This window comes from Zootoca vivipara, chromosome 13 (genome assembly GCF_965207765.1).
Source record: "Zootoca vivipara chromosome 13, rZooViv2.hap1.1, whole genome shotgun sequence".
Classification (NCBI taxonomy): Eukaryota; Metazoa; Chordata; class Lepidosauria; order Squamata; family Lacertidae; genus Zootoca; species Zootoca vivipara.
Window position 1 is genome coordinate 19414398 of NC_142596.1, and position 20138 is coordinate 19434535.

The window sequence follows — 20138 nt, forward strand, 5'->3', positions numbered from 1 at the left end:
GCTGGCATTAACAGATTGTCTTGTCCCTTACAAACTCAACCCATACCTCAGCTCGGCAAGAGAACGCCCCCTGCAGATACTATCTTATCAGGAAGTCTATTCCTCATTGTGTCAGAATTGGACCTTTAGTGTGGCAGCACCTGCCCTCTCATTGCACACATTCACCACCTGTTGAAGACCTTCAATAAGCCTTTTAAGTGGAGATATTTATACCGGTCGGTATCTATTTTTAATGTATATAGTTTTAAACTGTTTGTACATATGCAGACACACATATGTTTGCAGTTGTTTTAACTGTTTTAAGTATGCAATTCTTTTATATATGTTTCAATGTGTTATTATGAGATGCTTTATGTGTTATTACGGGGAGAAATTCATAAATCAACTAAAGGACAACAGCACTGGAGTCTGGTTTCACACCCAATTCCCTTCACTTCAGCGCCTTCACCCTGCATCAAAACAAGCACAGGGTCACTCCACTGTAGTGTACCTGCTGGTACCAAAACATTTTCTTATTGGTCCTGCTTCTGCCCAGTTATCATTGTTTTTGAAATCAAAGTTGGCCCTCTAGGTTCCACTTGTATGTGCTTGTGTGCAGCAAGACTCTATTAATAACTATTTTCATCTATCACCCTGGAGTAAAATACATTCATTCATTACTCAGAGTAACAGTGGCATTGAATACTGTCCCTTTGCACAGTACGCAGAGGTGTGCTATAAATATGCTTTCAGTTATTAAATGCACATTATATTATGATCAGTGTTTCCAAGTCACTGTTTCCATATGGGATTTTATCATCTTTTCAACTGCATTGTGCAGGTAATTGAGCCCCTGAGTTGCTAAATTACTTTGAATTCATTACTGATCTGAAGGAACGGACACACACACACACACACACACACACACACACACACATTTTGCATGGACATATGTTGGAAAATAAAACCTAATGATGCACATTTATGAAATGGGTTTTTGTTCACCATCCAGTCTGCAAAAATGGAATTGTTTTCCAATGACAAAAAGTTAGAAGCTCCAGGAGAAAGTTGTGAGTTATTTTAGCTGACCTGGTCAAAGCCATCACTGGGCGGGAGGTGGGGAGAATGTCCCTAGCAATCATGATTTGGCCAGAATCTCCATACCTTAGTACACACAGGAGATACACCTTCAATTTATTTTAAATGTAGTGTAGGGTGCTGTACTGCTAAAACTATTCCCCATATTTCACAGACATTTGTAGCATTGTCAAAAAAGCCCTACTTTTTATTATTGTTTGGTAGTACTTGGAGAAATGTTAATTTGCATTCAGACTCTCTTATTTGCAAACTCTCTCTGTCTCCCAAGACCCAATTAAATTATTACACACACACCCAAGACATACCACCATATAGTCAAATCTGACTGAGGACTCAGATGAACAACACTATCTCATTCACTACATGATTTCCAGACCAATGACAAATCCAAGAAGCACTGGCCTCACTCACAATTGACTTGTTCCGCCCCTGACATCATTCATTAGACAAGCAAAACTAATTTGCAACAGTACACATAGCCATTGCTTTCTTCCCTATATGGTCCTATGACAAAGGACCAGCTGGTCAGGACCTTGGAGAGCTCCCTGCAGATAGCACTTCCTAGAACTACGGTATGTCAGGGAACTATTGCCTCAACAGCGGGCTGAAGCCTTCTATGATGAAGGCTGGAAAAATACCTCCAATCAGCCCACCTCCTCTGAGGGGCTGTCTGATCATTTTAAGCCCCCCTGCATTTTGCAGTGCATTAAAGGGCCATTGCATTTTGTAGCATTTTAATATTACGTACTGACTTTTTGCCTGTGATTTTGCTTGCAATTTCTATGAACAGCTTAGAGATTTTGTTATATTAAACAGTGTATAAGTTATTAAATTGAATTTAAACTACTTTATTATATAATCTCTGGCTCCTACAGAGTAGAGGCAGTGAGGGTTGCATGGAGGCACGTCCTCTGATCCAGGCAAGCCAGGCAAAACCATGTTCTCTGTCCTGAATGCTCCAGGAGTGAGTAGAAGTGTGGCTCTGCAAACTCTGCCTCTGAGCCTGAGCAAAGCTCATGGCCAAACATAGTGAAGCACTAAGCCTTTTCCCATACCAGAATGCAAACTTCCCCATCCCCAATCTGGAAATTCATCAGAGGAAAGAGTGTTACCATCATAGCAGAGTAGGTGTAGGGATAATGGTATGCCAGGTAGCAGACATCTTCCTTATGAGGGAAAACAATGCTGAAAGTAAGTGTGTAGCAGGATTTCCCATGGGTTTCCCTTGAAGCTGCAGCCACTGTGCAATTTTGGTAGTGGTTTCTGGTAGAAGGAGGGGGGGGAGGAGGGAGGGAGAGAGAGAGAGGGAGAGGGAGAGAGAGAGAGAATAACCTGTTATTCTCATTATTGCTGCTGTTGTTTATATACCACTTAATGCCCAGAAGGCTTCTAAGCATTTTACAAAATAGAAAACAAACAAACAATTGCACAACACTGTTACAATACAGGGTAACTAAAAATACACTGTAATTAAAATATGCAATGAAATAAATCCCATTAAAACATAAAGGGCCCTCGTGGAAGAATGGCAAATGAAAATTATAGACTTTATGGAACTGGCTGAACTGACCGGGAGACTCCGTGACCAGAGAGAAGAGTCGGTGGAAGAAGATTGGAAGAAATGTAAAGTTTATTTAAAGAAATATTGTAAAATTGATTAGTATGAGTTGATTTGGAAGTGGTTATAAGCTGTAGGTTTAGAATTTAATGTTTAGATTTAAAGAAAGTTAATGTAATTTGAGATAAAGGAAGGATTAAGAGAAATTATGTTATAGAAGTTAGATAGTGTGAGTTAAAGATATGATTTAGAAATTGCTAAAGATGAATGAAAATGAACCGCAGATAGGGAGGACTTGAGGAAATCAGCATAAAATGTGAATGAAAGTTTATGAATCGCGAAAGTTATATTTTGTCTTTGTTATTTGTTTTGTTATGTGTCTGTGTTTATTGTTATGTACTTGGTATGTTTTTTTCTTTCTGATGTATTTCATTTTATTATAAAATGAATAGAATTTTTTTGGGGGGAAATAAAATATAAAATATCCCTGACTGAAATGAGCAATAAAACAATCCCATTAACATAACACAGCAAGTAAAACAGCAATCAAAACAGGAGACTCTGGTCAAGAGATCAAGGGAATGCCTGTGTAAACAAGTGTGTTTTCTAGTGCCGGCAGGATGCCACTGCAGATGAGGCCTCTCATAATTCAGCAGGGAATGCCTGACTCAACAGGGTAGCAGAGGAGAATCATATACATACAGGTCCCGCTACCCAAACAATGCATTCCCAGGAAATCCTTCATTAGGCAAGCATTCACATAATGAGCTGATTATGTCTGTTATTTCCTATGGGAACATTTCTAAGCTGTGATTTGTCTGTTCTTCTTCTCTCCCTCCACACTTTCTGCCTGAAACTAGTGTGGCCAATCAGCAAAACTCAGACAAAAGAAAAATGGGTTTGTCTTATTTCTCCTGCTCCCTGATTTGTCTGATCTCCCTCCCTCCCTCCATGTTTTCTCCCTGAAATGACTGCTGCTGACCAGCAAAACACAAACAAGTAAGAAAGTGGGGGAACTCCAGCTGTTTGGATATCTGAATCAGCTGTTCATGTGGCGAGGTTTGGGTATAATTCTTTATGTTTGGATAACAGGGATTTCAGATAATGAGTTTTCTGATGGCAGGGCCTGCATGTATACTAACAGGAATTCCAATTCTCCAAGTAAAAGTCCTGAGCTAACAAAAATGGCACCAGCCATACACAAGCAGAAGGAATCCACATGCCCAGAGGACTCTGGGGGACAGAGGCAGAAGTACCCCAATGATGATTTAACATGCTCAAAGGGCGTGAAACAGTGACGATCTGTTAGACAGTGCAGAACAGGCACCCCCAAACTTCAGCCCTCCAGATGTTTTGGACTACAATTCCCATCTTCCCCAACTACTGGTCCTGTTAGCTAGGGATCATGGGAGTTGTAGGCCAAAACATCTGGAGGGCTGCAGTTTGGGGATGCCTGGTACAGAGGTTCAAGGTGATCACAAGGATAGAAAGCATTGAATGGAGAGGCTGAAATTCTAAAGAGGGATCACTCCATACTACAATATTTTGTTGCAGGTCTTATTTTGCCGCTGGCTAATTTATTAGATTCAAGGAATTTCAATGCAACACTGAGCTTTTGAAGCTGACTTATTACTACTGCAACTTGACTACCGTAGTGACTGACATTTCAGAGTCTCAGTTTTTCCAGTTGTAAGGTCAGATTTACCCCATTTCTGCACCAGTTTGTGATTTAAACAAAAACAAAAACATTTTTTTCAAGTTTGCACAAAAACCATATGCATTTGCTCACACATTTTTCCTAATATACGTATTTTTGTATGCAATTTTGCCTAATATATGAATTTCTGCTAGCAGTTTTCCCCAATATAATGCAACCTTACTATGTTTTTTTAACTAATATATCAAATTTTATATGCACTCTTAGGTTGGTGCACTGCACTGGAAGATACACAGAAGTGCAAGTTTCAAAAGTTAGCTTCAGTTCATGTGTTTGTTTGGGGAATTCAATTTAATGAGTTCATCTTAAACATAAGAATGGAAGAAGAGCCCATCTAGTCCACCATCCTGTTTTCTTATTGGTCAACTAGATGCCTATGAGTATCCTGCAAGCAGAACCTGAGTGTACAACAGGGACTCCCAGAAACTAATATTCAGAGGCAATCCTAAGCTAGATGTGCCAACAGTCTGACTTAGCATATGGCAGTTTCCTGAACTGACCTTCTCATATGGAGTTGTGGTAGTCCTTAGAAACATAAGGAGAGCCCCATTGAATCAGATGGAATTCCCACCTAATCCAGCATCCTATTCTCACAGTTACCAACCAGATGCCGGTGAGAGGGCCAAAAGCGGGACTTGAGCTCAACAATACCCTACCCACTTGTGATTCCTACTTGCGAGCCAAATGATTTATCCTCCATCCCTACTCCTGATCTGAGAACACAAAAAACAGAAGTGTCATTCCCAAGGTTTGGTGTATGGGCGAGGCAAAGTTTGCAGCAAGCTTCAAAGGCATTCTCTTGTTGCATATATTCAAAATGAAACAGAAGGGGGGGCAGGAGAAGCAGGGTATGCGGAAAGCATTTGTTCTTGTTAACTTTTCTATTAGGGTGACCAGATGGAAAGGCAATGGAATTACTTTTAATAGCACTGGAGAAAGGATTTCAGCAGGTTCAGCTTCTCACACCACTGCATGACAAGCTGCACTAATCAAAATCCCCTCCCCTACACAGTAATCAAAGGTACAGTTTCTTTTGCCGATCCTAGTTTTCTTTTGCCGATCCTAGTTTTGACTCTTTCTAAGGACTGAAGATGTAACTGTTTCTGGTAGTAATACTCACCTGTAACAACATCTCCTCGGATTGCCTCCCTGTTTAGCATCATAGGAAACTAGCTGCCTTATACTGAGTTCAGACCATGGGTCCATCTAGCTCAGTGCTTCCTACACTGACTGGCAGTGGCTCTCCAGGATTTCAGAGAGGGGTCATATCTAGCCCTACTTTGGAGATGCCAGTGAACCTGGGACCTTCTGCATGGAAACCTGATGCTCTACCACTGAGCTACAGCCCTTTCCGTAATTTTGGAATTAAGTAAGCAGAGATTAAACCGCAGAGCCTAGGGCTTGCCGATCAGAAGGTCGGCGTTTTGAATCCCTGTGACGGGGTGAGCTTCTGTTGCTTGGTCCCAGCTCCTGCCAACCTAGCAGTTCGAAAGCACATCAAAGTGCAAGTAGATAAATAGGTACCGCTCCAGCGGGAAGGTAAACGGCATTTCCATGTGCTGCTCTGGTTCGCCAGAAGTGGCTTTGCCATGCTGGCCACATGACCTGGAAGCTGTACGCCGGCTCCCTCGGCCAATAATGCGAGATGAGCGTCGCAACCCCAGAGTCGGTCACGACTGGACCTAATGGTCAGGGGTCCCTTTACCTTTACCTTTAAGCAGCATTGTAGGAAATTTACCATGGCAGGTGGCTTCTTAGGCCTGCTGCCATCAGGTAAGTTTGCAGCTGGTGGAGACACTGATGGCATTGCACATTTCTGCACCCCACCCTGACCTGGAGCCAACCCAGGCAGAAAGCAGGAATGCAAATGTTTCAAATGTTTAAACAAAGGAAGGGTGGTTCCTGCAGATTGACCATGGCTGGGTGCTTATGCTCCTGCCACTTTCTGTCTACAACAACTTTAGCCCTGCCTTGATTCTGATTAAACACACACACACACACACACACACACACACACACACCCCACACTCCCCAGGAAAATACAAATCTGAAGAACGGATGTTCCTTCTCTGTCCTCACCTGGTCTTTTGCAATGTATTTTTTTTTAAGAGCCAGCTTCAAGGGTGATGGTGAAAGAGTTCCCGTTGGCTGAGATGAAGAGCCAATTCACGCATTTCAGAGCAACCGCATCGCAGCAAATTGCATCCACAAGTACATCTCAGACAATAATTTCCCCTGCCTAGCACCAATTATGCTGTTGCTAAACCTTCTCATTCTGAAGGACTCTGTGACACCCCTCCCCCTCTTATTGTTTTTAAAAAGATATCGTATCAGCATTGTATTAAAATGCAAAATATAAGGAAGAGACCGAAAGATGCCATTTCAGCTGCTGAAATTTACATAAACTGTTTATTTCCCTCGTGCTGGTGTTGTTTTTATTCAGTGGGGCAAAGTCTCAAGATAATCATTCTCCTGAAATCCCATGGCTTAATCATAGCTTCTTTTGTATGAGACATAAAATAATTTGTTGACTTACAAGAATGAAATGGGTGGAAATGTAGCAGCAGCAACAGCAACAGCAACAACAACAACAACAACAACAAGCTGATAGTTCAGTTGGTTAGAGCATGGTGCTGATAATGCCGAGGTTGCAGGTTCGATCCCTGTTAGAGACAGCTGCATATTCCTGCATTGCAGAGGGTTGGACTAGATGATCCCCAGAGTCCCTTCCAACTCTACAATTCTTTCATTCTATGATTCCTTTCAGAGCAGTCTTCCTCAACCTGCTGCATGCCAGATGTTTTGAACCACAACTCCTATCAGCCCCAATCAGTGTGGCCGATGGACAGGGATGGTGGGAGCTGTAGTCCAAAATACCTGGAATGGGGAAAGCTGTTCTAGACATTGCACCCCTTAACTCAGAAGCTGCCTTCCAACTTCTAGAAGTGTGAGTTCTGGTTTTTGCTACCATAATATTACTTTGCACATGCACAGAAGCATTCCCCACCATCTATCTCAGGAGGTAGGGAGAAACTAGGTCAAAGAAGAAGAAAAATACATTCTCACACTGACTCCAATTTAGCTAAAGTCAGTGATGACTTACAGTATGATTTTATGCATGTCTACTCTGAAGTAATAATAAATAACAAGATGAAAGACTTACTCTGAAGTAAATCTGATTGGATTAGTTCAGACATAGGCAAACTTGGCCCTCCAGATGTTTTGGGACTACAACTCCTATCATCCCTAGCTAACAGGACCAGTGGTCAGGTATGATGGCAGTTGTAGTCCCAAAACACCTGGAGGGCTGCGTTTGCCTGTGCCTGGGTTAGTTGAATGAGTCTTAACTCTTTTGGCTGCAATCCTACATGCTCTCACCTAGGATTAAGCCTCTTTGAACTTAATATGATTTATGTCTGTGTAGATAGCATAGCATGGAGCTGTTAGTTCCATTGAAATGGAAGAAACACTTTGGAACCAAACTACATGTTACATTAAACCTACTGAAAAACAATTACTTATGCAGAGGCTGTAGCTCAATGACAAAACACCTATTCTGCATGCAGAAGGTGTCATTCTTGATTCCTAAAATCTCCAGTGAAAAAGACCAGGGATGAAAAAGACCAGGCACCCTGGAGGACTACTACCAGTCTCAGGAAAGCTTGCAGGTAGAGAAACTCATGACTATAGAGACAATCTCTCTCTCTCTCTGGCCCTCAGAACTTTCACCAGACCACACCTCCCCAGAAGCCCTGCTTCACATTCTCCTTGAGTGATTTTGCCTGGCTGGAATGTGTCCTTAAGCTCCATTCATGCTTCTTGCTTGCCTGGATAGAGGACAGAGCGTGTGTGGGATGGGGGTGTGGGGGTGGGTGTTATGTGTGGGTGTGTAAAAACTAGCCTGCTGTACAAAGGCACCATTTGCATTCATTGCTCTGCCTGCTTTTGCCTCTGCACACTCAGTTCGATGTCTGCAAAGTGGATCCTACAAAGGGTCCATATGATCAAGAGCCTTGAGTGATTGGAGATGCTGCTTACATGCAACTGTTCACACATAAGCTCTCCTCACAACGGATGTTGTGCTGAAGAGACCGGGTGGAGCATGTCATGTTGCAGGTGATGTCAGAGGTATGTTACTCCCTCCTATGCTAATGCACAGAGGAGGCCATTTGGGAAAAGGCTTACGCTTCCCCTGGTTTACACTTATATGCATAGGATAGCATAGATGGAATGAACCATTTTCTCCCCTTCCTCACACTAACTGTGTGTGATGATCCACAGGATGATTGCAGAACAGAAGAAGAAGAAGAAGAAGAAGAAGAAGAAGAAGAAGAAGAAGAAGAAGAAGAAGAAGAAGAAGAAGAAGAAGAAGAAGAAGAAGAAGAGGAGGAGGAGGAGGAGTAGTAGTTTGGATTTGATATCCCGCTTTTTCACTACCCAAAGGAGTCTCAAAGCAGCTAACATTCTCCTTTCCCTTCCTCCCCCACAACAAACACTCTGTGAGGTGAATGGGGCTGAGAGACTTCAGAGAAGTGTGACTAGCCCAAGGTCACCCAGCAGCTGTATGTGGAGGAGTGGAGACGCGAACCCGGTTCCCCAGATTACGAGTCTACCGCTCTTAACCACTACACCGCCCAAACCACACAATGGATCACACACATAGCTGCCAAGTTTTCCCTTTTCTCGCGAGGAAGCCTATTCAGCATAATGGAAAATCCCTGAAAAAAAGGGATAACTTGGCAGCTATGATCACACATTCTTAAGCAATTAGCATCTGACACAGCCTGAGCTTGTGATTGCAAGCAAGACCTATTGAGTTCTTCAGAACTTACACACAGCCCTAATAAGTTCCCTAAACTCAACAGCCTTTGCAAAGCTAAAAAAAGTGCACCAGCATTAAGAAAGAGGTTATTAATCCAAATCACAATGCTATTAACATGCAGACTCAATTCGCTATGCTTTTGAGTCACTTTATAATAGTCAAACCCTAAAGCAAGCTATTTCTCCTTCAAACACTTTGCACTGTTTCCAGCACAGCTGGCACCACCAGTTAATTAATAATCATCATAATTATTATTGTTGCTATCATCATCACTTACTGCGCACATTGTTTTTCATGTTCAAAGTGCTTTACAAATGTTATTGAATTATCCCCCACATCTCCCTTCTTCAGCCAAATTAGCAAGAGCAGAAGGCAGAGACTATTGATATCATTATCCAGAGTTTGTAGCATGGGAATGGAAAGAAAGTCAACAAATGCAAAACACACACACACACACACACAAACACACACACTGGCTTGTATTTGATCAACATCACAAAAGCTCAGTCTTATTTGTGACGTGAGAGCTGCCACATTGTGGCTAGTGCAGAACCAGAAGTTCTCAGCTGTGAACTTCCAACTCGGATTTTGGCCTGTGAGAGGAGCAATGAAAAGGGTCCCTCAAACCCCTGTCAATTGTTATTCTTTTTTGTGGGGAGAGGGATGGGTGGAATTGAGGGCATTATACCAGCAGCATTCTTCTCCCAGCATCCATCAGCTGATAGCTGCCATTTGCGTCTGGAGTGCCCCAGGATAACCCCCCCCATAAATGAATTCACACAGGCACATATTTAAGTTTAAGGTGGATGGGCAAAATTTAGGCCACAGCTTTATTGAATTACACAAAGTGAGCAGTATTGGCTTAGGCACTGATGAACTATAACTGACTCCTGCCCGCCTCGCAGGGAGTCTAGAAGGGTAACCCAATGAGGGAGCTACATCGATGCAGATCAACGAAAGCTCACCCCAATGTTCCTGTGGTCCTGGCATGGCCCTAGCCCCTCAAGCGGGCTTTGGACGAGATCCAGGGCTCCCAGATTCCTTTAACAGAATACCCTTTTTCATGGAGGGGCAAGGTCACTGAATTGGTTCAGGGTAGATCATCCCCGGTCAGATTGGGGCCACTCCAAAGCAGCAGACTGGGCCTTGAACATAGCTGCCAAGTCTCCCGTATTCCCCGGGAAAACCCTGTTTTTCCAGCTGTCCCCAGCCGAAAAAAACGGATTTCCCCCCCCCCCGTTTATTCTGGCGCAGCGGCCATTTTGGAACTGGGCAGAGCATGCTCAGAAGTGACTTTTGATGCTGCTTTGCCCAGTTCCAAAATGGCCGCAGCATGACTTCTGGTGTGGCGGCCATTTTGGAACAGGGCAGAGCAGCATCAAAAGTAGCTTCTGAGCATGCTCCGCCCAGTTCCAAAATGGCAGCAGCGCTACTTCCGGTCTGCTACTTCCAGTCCAGTCCCTTATTTCTCAGGCCGAAACTTGGCAGCTATGGCCTTGAATCATAGCTGCCAAGTTTTCCCTTTTCTCGCGAGGAAGCCTATTCAGCATAATGGAAAATCCCTTTTAAAAAGGGATAACTTGGCAGCTATGCCTTGAATTGGATGGAGGGGCCCATATACAGCCCTAGTTTACAAAGTCAGCAGAGTAAAGTAGAGTAGCTAAGGACTGTAGAAGGTCAGTTTTCAGATCAAGGAAAACACAAGTGCTCTTTGCAGGTTAAATGAAAGATGCAAGGGGGACAGTATCGACTTGCACAGTAACTCCTCCCTCCTCTGCTGTAATTTTGGGCATCCTCCAACTTGTGGAAGGCAGCAGTCTACAGTAGTGCACTTCTGATCTAGAAGGGCTATCCAGATCAAGAGAATCCAAGAGCCCAAGACAAGCCTGCTAGTTCAAGCCACGGGACCACCATGTCCAGCATTCCGTTCTCACAGTGGCTGACCAGGTGTCTGTGGGAAGCCTACAAGCTACCCACCTGTGATTTCAAACAACTGGTATACAGAGGCATAATCAGAGTAAACCCATTGAAATCAATGGACAGGACTAACTTGGGTCCAATAATTTCAATGGGTCTACTGTGGGTAGAAATTAGTTGGATACAACCCACTGCACTGTAGCACCAAGTTGAAGTGGAATATTGCTGCACAAGGAAAAACACAAGTGCATTACCAAAGAGGGCTGACAACAAATTGCACAACAAGAATCAGCTGTTGCAGGGGGGAACACAGGTACATTACCAAAGAGTGCTGTGCAATGGTATCAGGTGTTGCACACCAAAAATTAGCTGTTTCACACACACAAAAAGTTTCCACTAGTGCAACAGCTGCATTGGAATCATTTGTTGTGCAGCTTAAACTCTGCTATCTATTAGGACTAGGCCCCTGTGTCTCCAGAGAAACTGAGTAAATCAGATAAAGTTCTGGTTGCTTGTGGCCTTCTGCATTAGGAACCAGCACCGTCCGCCCCCCCCCACACACACACATCAATGCTTTTCTTTCTCTATTTTTCACTTTCCCATGTCACAAAGGACACCAAACAGCCAGCAGGCAAAAAAGAAAGGAAAGGAAAGGAAGTGTATGTGGAGAGAGGGGAGTAAGAAACTACATTTGTACTGATCTGGGCAGAATTTTAACTACTGACCTAGAAATAAAAAGTTCAGCATCCAATTACCAAGCCCTTGAGCCATCCAGCTTTGCGACAGCTCAGGTGGGGTTAGACAATGAACTGGAAATGAACTGTGGAACGCAATGCCCAGATGTGCCATTGGGAGCCTCACGAGCTGCTGCTGATGCTCCTTAAATAATCAGCTGGAAAGGAACATTATTGCTCTGTGTGTAATAATAGTAAACAGTTGCCAAGACAGCAAACAGTGAATTAAATCATTTTATAGGGGCTCCCGCAACATCCCCCCCCCTTCACTTTCCCACACAGGCACTAGTGTATAACTGTCACTTTGCGGGCAGGCAATAAACCAGAGCAATGGGGTTGGCAAAACCCTTTTTGACAGGAGGTTTTCTAATAATCTCCATAACATGTTTGGGGTTTTTTTTAACTCTCTCTCACGGGAAGGGGAAGGGAAATGATGCCAGAGCAGAGACGTGGGCTGCCACATTTGTCTTCTTCGGGAGTGAGTTGTCCCTGCTCCCCGACCACACACACATAGCTCCAGAGGAAGACAAATGTGGGTGGAGTTCGGACAGCGTGTGATCTGCAGACTCGTACATCTCACTTCCCTCTGTCCTTCAGCTCAGAGCAGTCATTCCTGAACTGTGAGCTAGAAACTGACTAGTTAACAGGAAGAGTGATACTACTGTGGCATATGTTAATTAAACACTCTGCGACTGCAGCAGTGCTTAGAATGAACATGTTCAATTTAATGGAGTCAGTTGAATCAGTTCAAAAATCTCTGAACTGCACCTGGAAGAAGCTCCCATAATTGCCATGTTAAGCGAAGATGAATAAAGATCATTTTGGAGTAGAACTTTGCACAATTTCTAATTCATCTCCAAGTTCATTCTCTCTCTCTTTTCCTATCTAGACCCTTTGGGCCTTTAAGCTTAAAAACTAATTGTTAGAGAAAACAAATGTTTAAAATTCACATTCTGCTGTGTGTGGGTGTTGATATTCCCTTAGTCTTCTTATGTATATTTTATACACCAGCACAACTTGTAGCATTTTGAAGGCTGGAAAAAAAATATTGCCAGGGTCTATTTGGATAACCTCAATTTGAATTGAACATTAACGAAGCTGGTTGGTTTTGTAAAGGCACTGATGTGAACTGGAGTCAGCCCACACAGTGATGGTGGGTGGGTTTCAGGGAGAGAGGCTTGGAAATCATTTGGCAACTGTACACCACAGTGTTGAGATTCCAGGTTTCCCAGTCTTGAATCTCTTGAGCCACATGTCAAAAGAATTCCAAGATGCAGGTGACGTCCACTAACATCAATGGGTTTATTCTGAGTAGGACTCAGCATTGGGGACCATTGAGTGGGCTCAGACATATAAATCTCCCTTCCCTCTCTCTGTTGCAAATTGAAATTGTAAACTCCTCAGCACTGAGACCTGTTTTCTTATATTTGATAAGGTGTTGTGCATGATGGCTGGGTGAGCGATGAATAGACAGGTTTGCATCCTAATGAAGCACTAAGCCACTAAGTCACTTAGTGGTATTTTTCTCCCTTTGGTGAAATGTTGTACTGTACAAGAGAATCCATAAGCAGGTGGCTAGTAACTTAGTTGCACAAGAGATTTGCAATCTGTTATATAATGAGTTTCTGCTAGTGCAGCTATTGCATAAGATTCCTCTGCTGTGCAACGTTAAAGTTCTCATACCCACTAACACAAGAGTGGACAGGGAATGCTGTAAACAATCCATAGTTACTGTAGATACTAAAGTTAACTTGTATGTGTATGGGTGTGCCTGTATGTTTGCAAGCACTGTTATCATTCTACTTCCACTATATATAAGCATCTGGTGACTTCTGTTTCAGTGTATCTGAGGAAGTGTGCATGCACACAAAAGCTCATACCAATGACAAACCTAGTTGGTCTCTAAGGTACTGCTGGAAGGAATTTTTTTTTAAATTTTACTTCCATAAAGTTATTCATTTGCTGCTTTGGAAGTGCATTTCTAAAGCACAGTAGGGTCCTGATTTCTCTCCCTGCACCAGAGAACATGGAACATGTTGTGGGCAACTTTGTTACACAATGGATCGTACAAACCTGTTTCACAACGAGTTCCGCCAGTACAGCTGTTGCATTGGGCTTCCTCTGTTCCGTGACATTAAAACACACCTGTCCACTAGCACAAGAGAGCTTTGGATGCAGCCCAATGCACCGAATAATGAACAAAGGAGGTTTTCCACCTTGGACAGTACCTAACATTTGCACTCAAATTGTATGTGAGTGTTGGGCAGGGGAAGAGGGAGTGGGGTTCAGGAACTATACCAAATCGTGTTTTTAATTCACTCTCTGTATTGCAAAAAACCACATTCCCCAGGCCTATTTGCATTCCTGGATGTGTATCAAAGTAGTTCTTTGTCCTTCGGCTGTTCATCAGCATCATCACCACCACAACAACAACAGGTATATAGAGTGTTAGAGTATTCAAAGTGCTTTGCATTCATCAGAACAATACAGTATTTTTCGTTCCATAAGACACACTTTTTTCCTCCTAAAAAGTAAGAGGAAATTTTTGTGCATCTTATGGAGCGAATGTGTGGCCTCTGGAGCCGAATTGCCCAAGGGTGAAAGGCAGATCGTGCTGCTTTTTTAAAAAAAAGAAAAGAAAGAGCTAAAGGCTAACAAGAGGGAATGAGCACATTGAAAGGAACCCGCTCAGCAGCTGATTGCAAGAGATCGGGGAGGGAGATAAGAGAGCTAGCTCCCTTCCCGGCCCCTTGCCTAGGCCTCAATTGTTGTCTGCAGCGAGAGACATGTGACTGGCTGATTAGATTATCTGGCTGGAAACTGTAGAAATGGGTCCCTTTCCTAGAGAAGCTGTAGAACTGTGAGTTGAACCCCATAAAAACAGGATTTTTTCCCTTTGCAAGGAAACTCAGCAACTTTGAGCTGATCCTAAAAAATGGAGCTTTCCCCCTTTGCAAAAAAAGATGCACAACTCTGACCCCCCCCCAAAATGGGACTTTTCCCATTTGCATAAAAAGCTGCACAACTTTGAGCTGATCCTTAAAAAAAATGGAGCTTCCCCCCTTTGCAAAAGAAGCTTCCTCAAATATTTAGGGGGGGGCAAAGGCACCTAGGCCTCTAGGAGTTGGCTGCTATGCCTAGGACAATTCAAGAAAGCAAAATATTTTTTTTCTTGTTTTCCTCCTCTAAAAAAACTAAGTGCGTCCTATGGTCAGGTGCGTCCTATGGAGCGAAAAACTACGGTAGTCTTCAGAACAGTCCTGTCATATCAGTAGGTCAGTATTACTTTTCCTGCTTGTTACAGATGTGTAGAGGGGGAGGAAAAGCTGATAGATGGTGATTCTCCCAAGGCCATCACTGGCAGAGCGATTCCCCAGGTCACATCTAACATAGGAAGTCTACTGAGTCAAACCACTGGCTCCATCTTGCTCAGCATTGCCTACACTGACAGGCAGAGGCTCTCTGGGGTTTCAGGCAAGGGTCTTTCACACCCCTACATGGGGAAGCCAGGGGGCAAAGCAGATGCTGTACCATTGAGCCACAGGCCTTTCCTGCATTGCCTGAAGTTAATTTTCCAAGGCTGAGCTAAACATTCAGTCTCAATGTTGGGACTAGGGCTGGTTCAGGAGCTGCCAGAAGCTTTTAACCCACCCACTGCCTCAAATTTCCCTTCTTCACTGCCAGTTGTTTTGCAGTGTGCTCCTTACACCTCTTGCCATTGTTGGTTTTCGTCCTACAATTCCTTTCTGAATGATGCTGAAAGGTGTTCTGAATGATGCATCGTTCAAAGCAGAATTGATGGGGGAAGAGAAATGGTGGAGACCAGCCAGCAGAAAGAGCACCCACCATTGATAAGTTCACCTCTAGGCCCGTTTTTATTTTCATAGCTGCCCATAGGGGCTATTCATCAGTATTAAAATTATATTAAACAATACCAAAACTGGTGCCACAGTTGCACCCAAATTTCACAGATGGGAAAATGGGAGCCCATTCCACTGTGTATTCTCCCAGGTTGGACTGGCAAGGCTTGAAAAATAGAACACCATCAGGAATTTTATCAGAAAAAGTCATTTCTGAGAAATTTCAGCCTACCAATTATCTAAAGAAATCTGATGATGTGTGAACTGAGGAATCAGATTAGATTAGAAGAATCCAGGCAGACTTTGAGAGCAACAGTGATTCTAGACAGATATAGGGGGGGGATAGGAATCAGATGACAGAGATGAAGAATGAAACCTTTCCAGAGCACATCAACATAAAACTCAGCACATTTCACATTCTGGGAGAATGAGCGGGGGGGAGGGGGGAGAGAGAGAGAGAGAGAGAGAGAGAGAGAGAGACAGTCCTATCCCATCATCTGTAGCCTATCCCTTTCCAGATTATGATTAAGAACTTAATTGCACTTTCACAGTTTAATCGTACCAGTCAGCTGCTATTTAATCACTGCACAATAACGGCCTTGTTAATGACATTAGGGCCCATTATGACTGTAATCAGCCTATAAGCCTTGCATCCCCTACATCTGCTTGCGCCCAAGTCTGCCAGCACTGGGGAAAGTCGTTCATGCCAGGAGAAAGCAGGAGGGAGGGAGGACATGCAAGGAGGGGAAAGGGGGCTATTGATCTAGCTGGAAAGTGGAGCGAGGTTGCTAGATCACGATGGAAAGGGGGGAGGAGGAGGGGGGGAGGAGGAGGAGGAGGAGGAGGAGGAGGAGGAGGAGGAGGAGGAGGAGGAGGAGAATAGGGAACAGATTGTCATGCAGTGAGAATCTCCTGTTAAAAGCTAGCTTGCAACAAGGGCCTAAGAGGTGCTGTAAAAATCATAAGGAGTAAAGAAGTGGGTGCCCACTACCTAAAATCAACTATTTGAAATTGCTTCAGAATATCAACAGCAGAAGGAAGAGAGAAGATTGTTTCCCAAGGCAGCCAATAGTTAGGATCGGGGTTTTTCTTTTCTTACATTATGGAGTACTGGCAGCTCTCTTTTTTGCTGCTCATGGCAGCCATTTTGTGCGGGACTCACGGCCTTTGGGGGGGATTTCTTTCAGAGAGGCAAAATAGTACATTATTTTCAGGGTGGGGGGCTATTCATTATAGCAGGGGTAGAGAACATCAGGCCCTGGGAGCTAAAGGCAACCATCAAACCCTATCTGTCTGGCCCTCGGAACTCTCCTCAGAACACACCCCTCATTGGCCCTACTTCACACACTCCTTAGGCTGGAATTTGTCCTTGAACGCCATTCGCTGGTTGGTTGAGGGGGGGGTGAGTGTATGTAGAAACTAGCCTACTGTACAAAGGGGGAATTTGCATTTCTTGCTCCGCCCACTTTTGCCTTTAGCTCTGCTCTGCCCACCAATGGCATGTGCCACCCACCCAAAAATGTTGCACAGAAAGGAATGCAGCCCTTGATCCCAAAAAGGCTCCTCAACCTTGCATTGCAACAACAATGGTTTTCCCCTCCTTTTTTTCATTTTGATTAAAACCTTTGTTTACTCCTGCCATAAACAACAGCGGTAGAGTCACTACCAGTGGTCACCCATTCCAACACCATGACCAACCCTCAATGCTGGCACACGTGTGTGTGTGTGTGTGTGTGTGTGTGTATTTGTGTGTGTGTATTTGTTTGTGTAGGGAGTGGTGGTAGCTATTGGGGTTCCATCCTACTGATAGCAAATCTACTACTTTCATTCCTTTGTTTTGGGGGGGGGAACCAAGTCTATCCCACCCAACACTGTTGCCAAGGCAACATTATACGAAAAGTAAAACAAGCTTTCAAAAAGCATCGGGTGGGGAGAGAGAAGTTGCTCCTGATACTAAAACACGATAGAATTTTCACACCCACACAACTGAAAGTTGCAAGGGGTTTTGAAGGAGGAGGAGGGCTGTTCTCAACCCCAACATGTAGGTCCAATGTTCCTATTGGACAAAATGGCACTCAGCATTCATGCTTACGGAATTAAAATTTGAAGCGTAGACAAAGCCCTCACGAAGATTCATCTGCATTTTAGTGCACATTTCTCATAATATTTTGCCTAACATACACATCTTTGCAAAGCACTTCCCCTAATATAATGCATTTTTGTATGCTATTTACACTAATATATACACCCCACCCCACCTGCACACTTAACCCCAGCGTACAGATTCTTGCACGCAGCAAGAGAACTGCCCTGCAAAATCTGGAGAAGTATGAATTTTAAATAATGGCTGGGTTTGGGTTCGAGTATTATGTATTACATACATTCAACATTAAATGAGAACTGAATTGAATTTCTCCCCCATTCCTATCTGCATGCATGTATTTAAAACTGATAACTATTTTTTTAAAAATCAAAACAAAACACTAACTTGTGTGACTGTACAGTAGTTGCCTCCATTGCTCGGCCTCTTGCCCCACCCACCAGGGGCATACAGAACCCAAAAGGTTGCCCACAAGAGAAAGAAACCTTGAGACTGAAAAATGTTCTCCCTACCACTGCCCTAGAGAAAAAACAACAACAATGATGTTTTTGTTCTCCATCATTTTGTAGCCCCTATGATCTGCATTTAAAGGGTGAAGTAGAATTGGTAGTGCAAAGTTAATGGGGTAATAATGACTAGCAGGAGAAGTAGGAAAGCTCAAGCAACATTCTGGAAGAGGAGGTGCAGTACACTTACTTGTAATAACAGATATCATAGCCCACCCGAATCCAGTGAGGTCTGCCCTGGAGAGCTTCCTTCACTGAATACATGACCGGTTGCATGCCTACACAAAACAAAGGCAGTTTTTAAAAAAGCGATATGATGTCCTCTGCAACTGCAAAACAGCTGTTTTACCCAGGACATTTCTTAGGTGAAGACAGACACTTTTCAGGTGAAGACAGACATAATATGTTCAGTGCAGTGAGGTTGCTCTGAAAGCAGATCTGCACATACTTTTCTCTCCAGAATTGAGCACTGAAGGGCAGGGGAACTCATTGGTTCTGAAAGTTTGAGGCAGAAACCAGCTGTGCATGGCAGTAATCGGTTGCTTGCTGTGCGCAGCATAACGTCACCAAGGAACCTTCCCTAACCCAAAGCAATGGTGGAGATTTGCACATCCCTGTCCTGTTCTTCATTCATAAGAGGGGTGTCCCCATGTTGCATTTGAGTGTACAGGCTTTGTGCCCAAACAGTTGACTTGCACAAATGAACATGTTGCACTATTGCACACCAACACCTGATAATGTTTAAAGACAGCTTGTGACAAATCAATTGGGATATGCAAAAGTTCATGCAGAGGGTTTAAAAAAATGTGCCTCTTTTAAAGCAGACTTTCCAACTGAAACTTTGGGCAAGGGGCAAAATGGATGGCAGCATTGGGCTAGATGACCCTTATGATCCCTTCCAACTCTACAATTCTAAGATCTGATACTGTCATTTCAACCACGAAGGCAGGAGGAAGTTGGAATTGTCTCACGGATAAGGGGCATGTGTTGTGAATTCCCATTATATATTTATTCTGTCTTCACCATACTCCCCACCCCACCACGCACTCATCCCACAACAAAAAGCTAAAGGTAAAGGACCCCTGACAATTAAGTCTAGTTGCAGACGACTCTGGGGTTGCGGCGCTCATCTCACTTTACAGGCCGAGGGAGCCGGCGTTTGTCCGCAGACAGTTTTTCCAGGTCATGTGGCCAGCACGACTAAGCTGCTTCTGGTGCAACGGAACACCAAAACTAGAGCCATTTACCTTCCTGCCAGAGCGGTACCTATTTATCTACTTGCACTTTTGCTTTCGAACTGCTAGGTTGGCAGGAACTGGGGCCGAGCAACGGGAGCTCACTCCGTCAGGGGGATTCGAACTGCCGACCTTCTGATCAGCAAGCCCAAAAGGCTCAGTGGTTTAGACCACAGCAAGCCACTGCCAATTCTCTGCTTAGTTTTCATTAAGGCAAACACATGTCAAGAAGTCCTTAACTTCTTTGCTTTTAAGAGAATGCCTTTTAATCAAGCTCATCAGGTGACAGATCTGGAGAACATAGCAAACATTTCTCCAGGGCAATAGATGAAACATATCCAAACTGCAGACACAAATCTCTTTTAACAGTCATTCTTTGGTAAATGGGAGAGATGGGGGTGGGCAAGGTTGAGATCTCTAGGAGAGGATTCTCAGTGCTCTCACCATTACAATTCCTGGAATTCTTTGGAGGAGACCATGGGAATTAAACATTTTTTTTAATGGGGGGGGCATGCCTTGTCATTGAGCAACATGGAGGCCTAACTCTGCATCTCTGCCTGGAATCAAAACTAGTCAGATGCCATAGAAAAACATTTTTGACAAATAAGAGG

At 43.7% G+C, this 20138-nt stretch overlaps 1 protein-coding gene across 1 annotated transcript in view; it reads right to left on the reverse strand.

Moving 5' to 3' along the window:
- AGBL1 (AGBL carboxypeptidase 1) overlaps positions 1 to 20138 on the reverse strand; it is a 403281-nt gene that overhangs the window by 297436 nt on the left and 85707 nt on the right. Inside the window, exons 15-16 of the mRNA XM_088656701.1 lie at positions 18483 to 18570; positions 2190 to 2340 (exon numbers count right to left, since the gene is read on the reverse strand). Coding sequence (XP_088512827.1) covers positions 2190 to 2340; positions 18483 to 18570 — 239 coding nt within the window. The remainder of the gene's footprint in view (positions 1 to 2189; positions 2341 to 18482; positions 18571 to 20138) is intronic.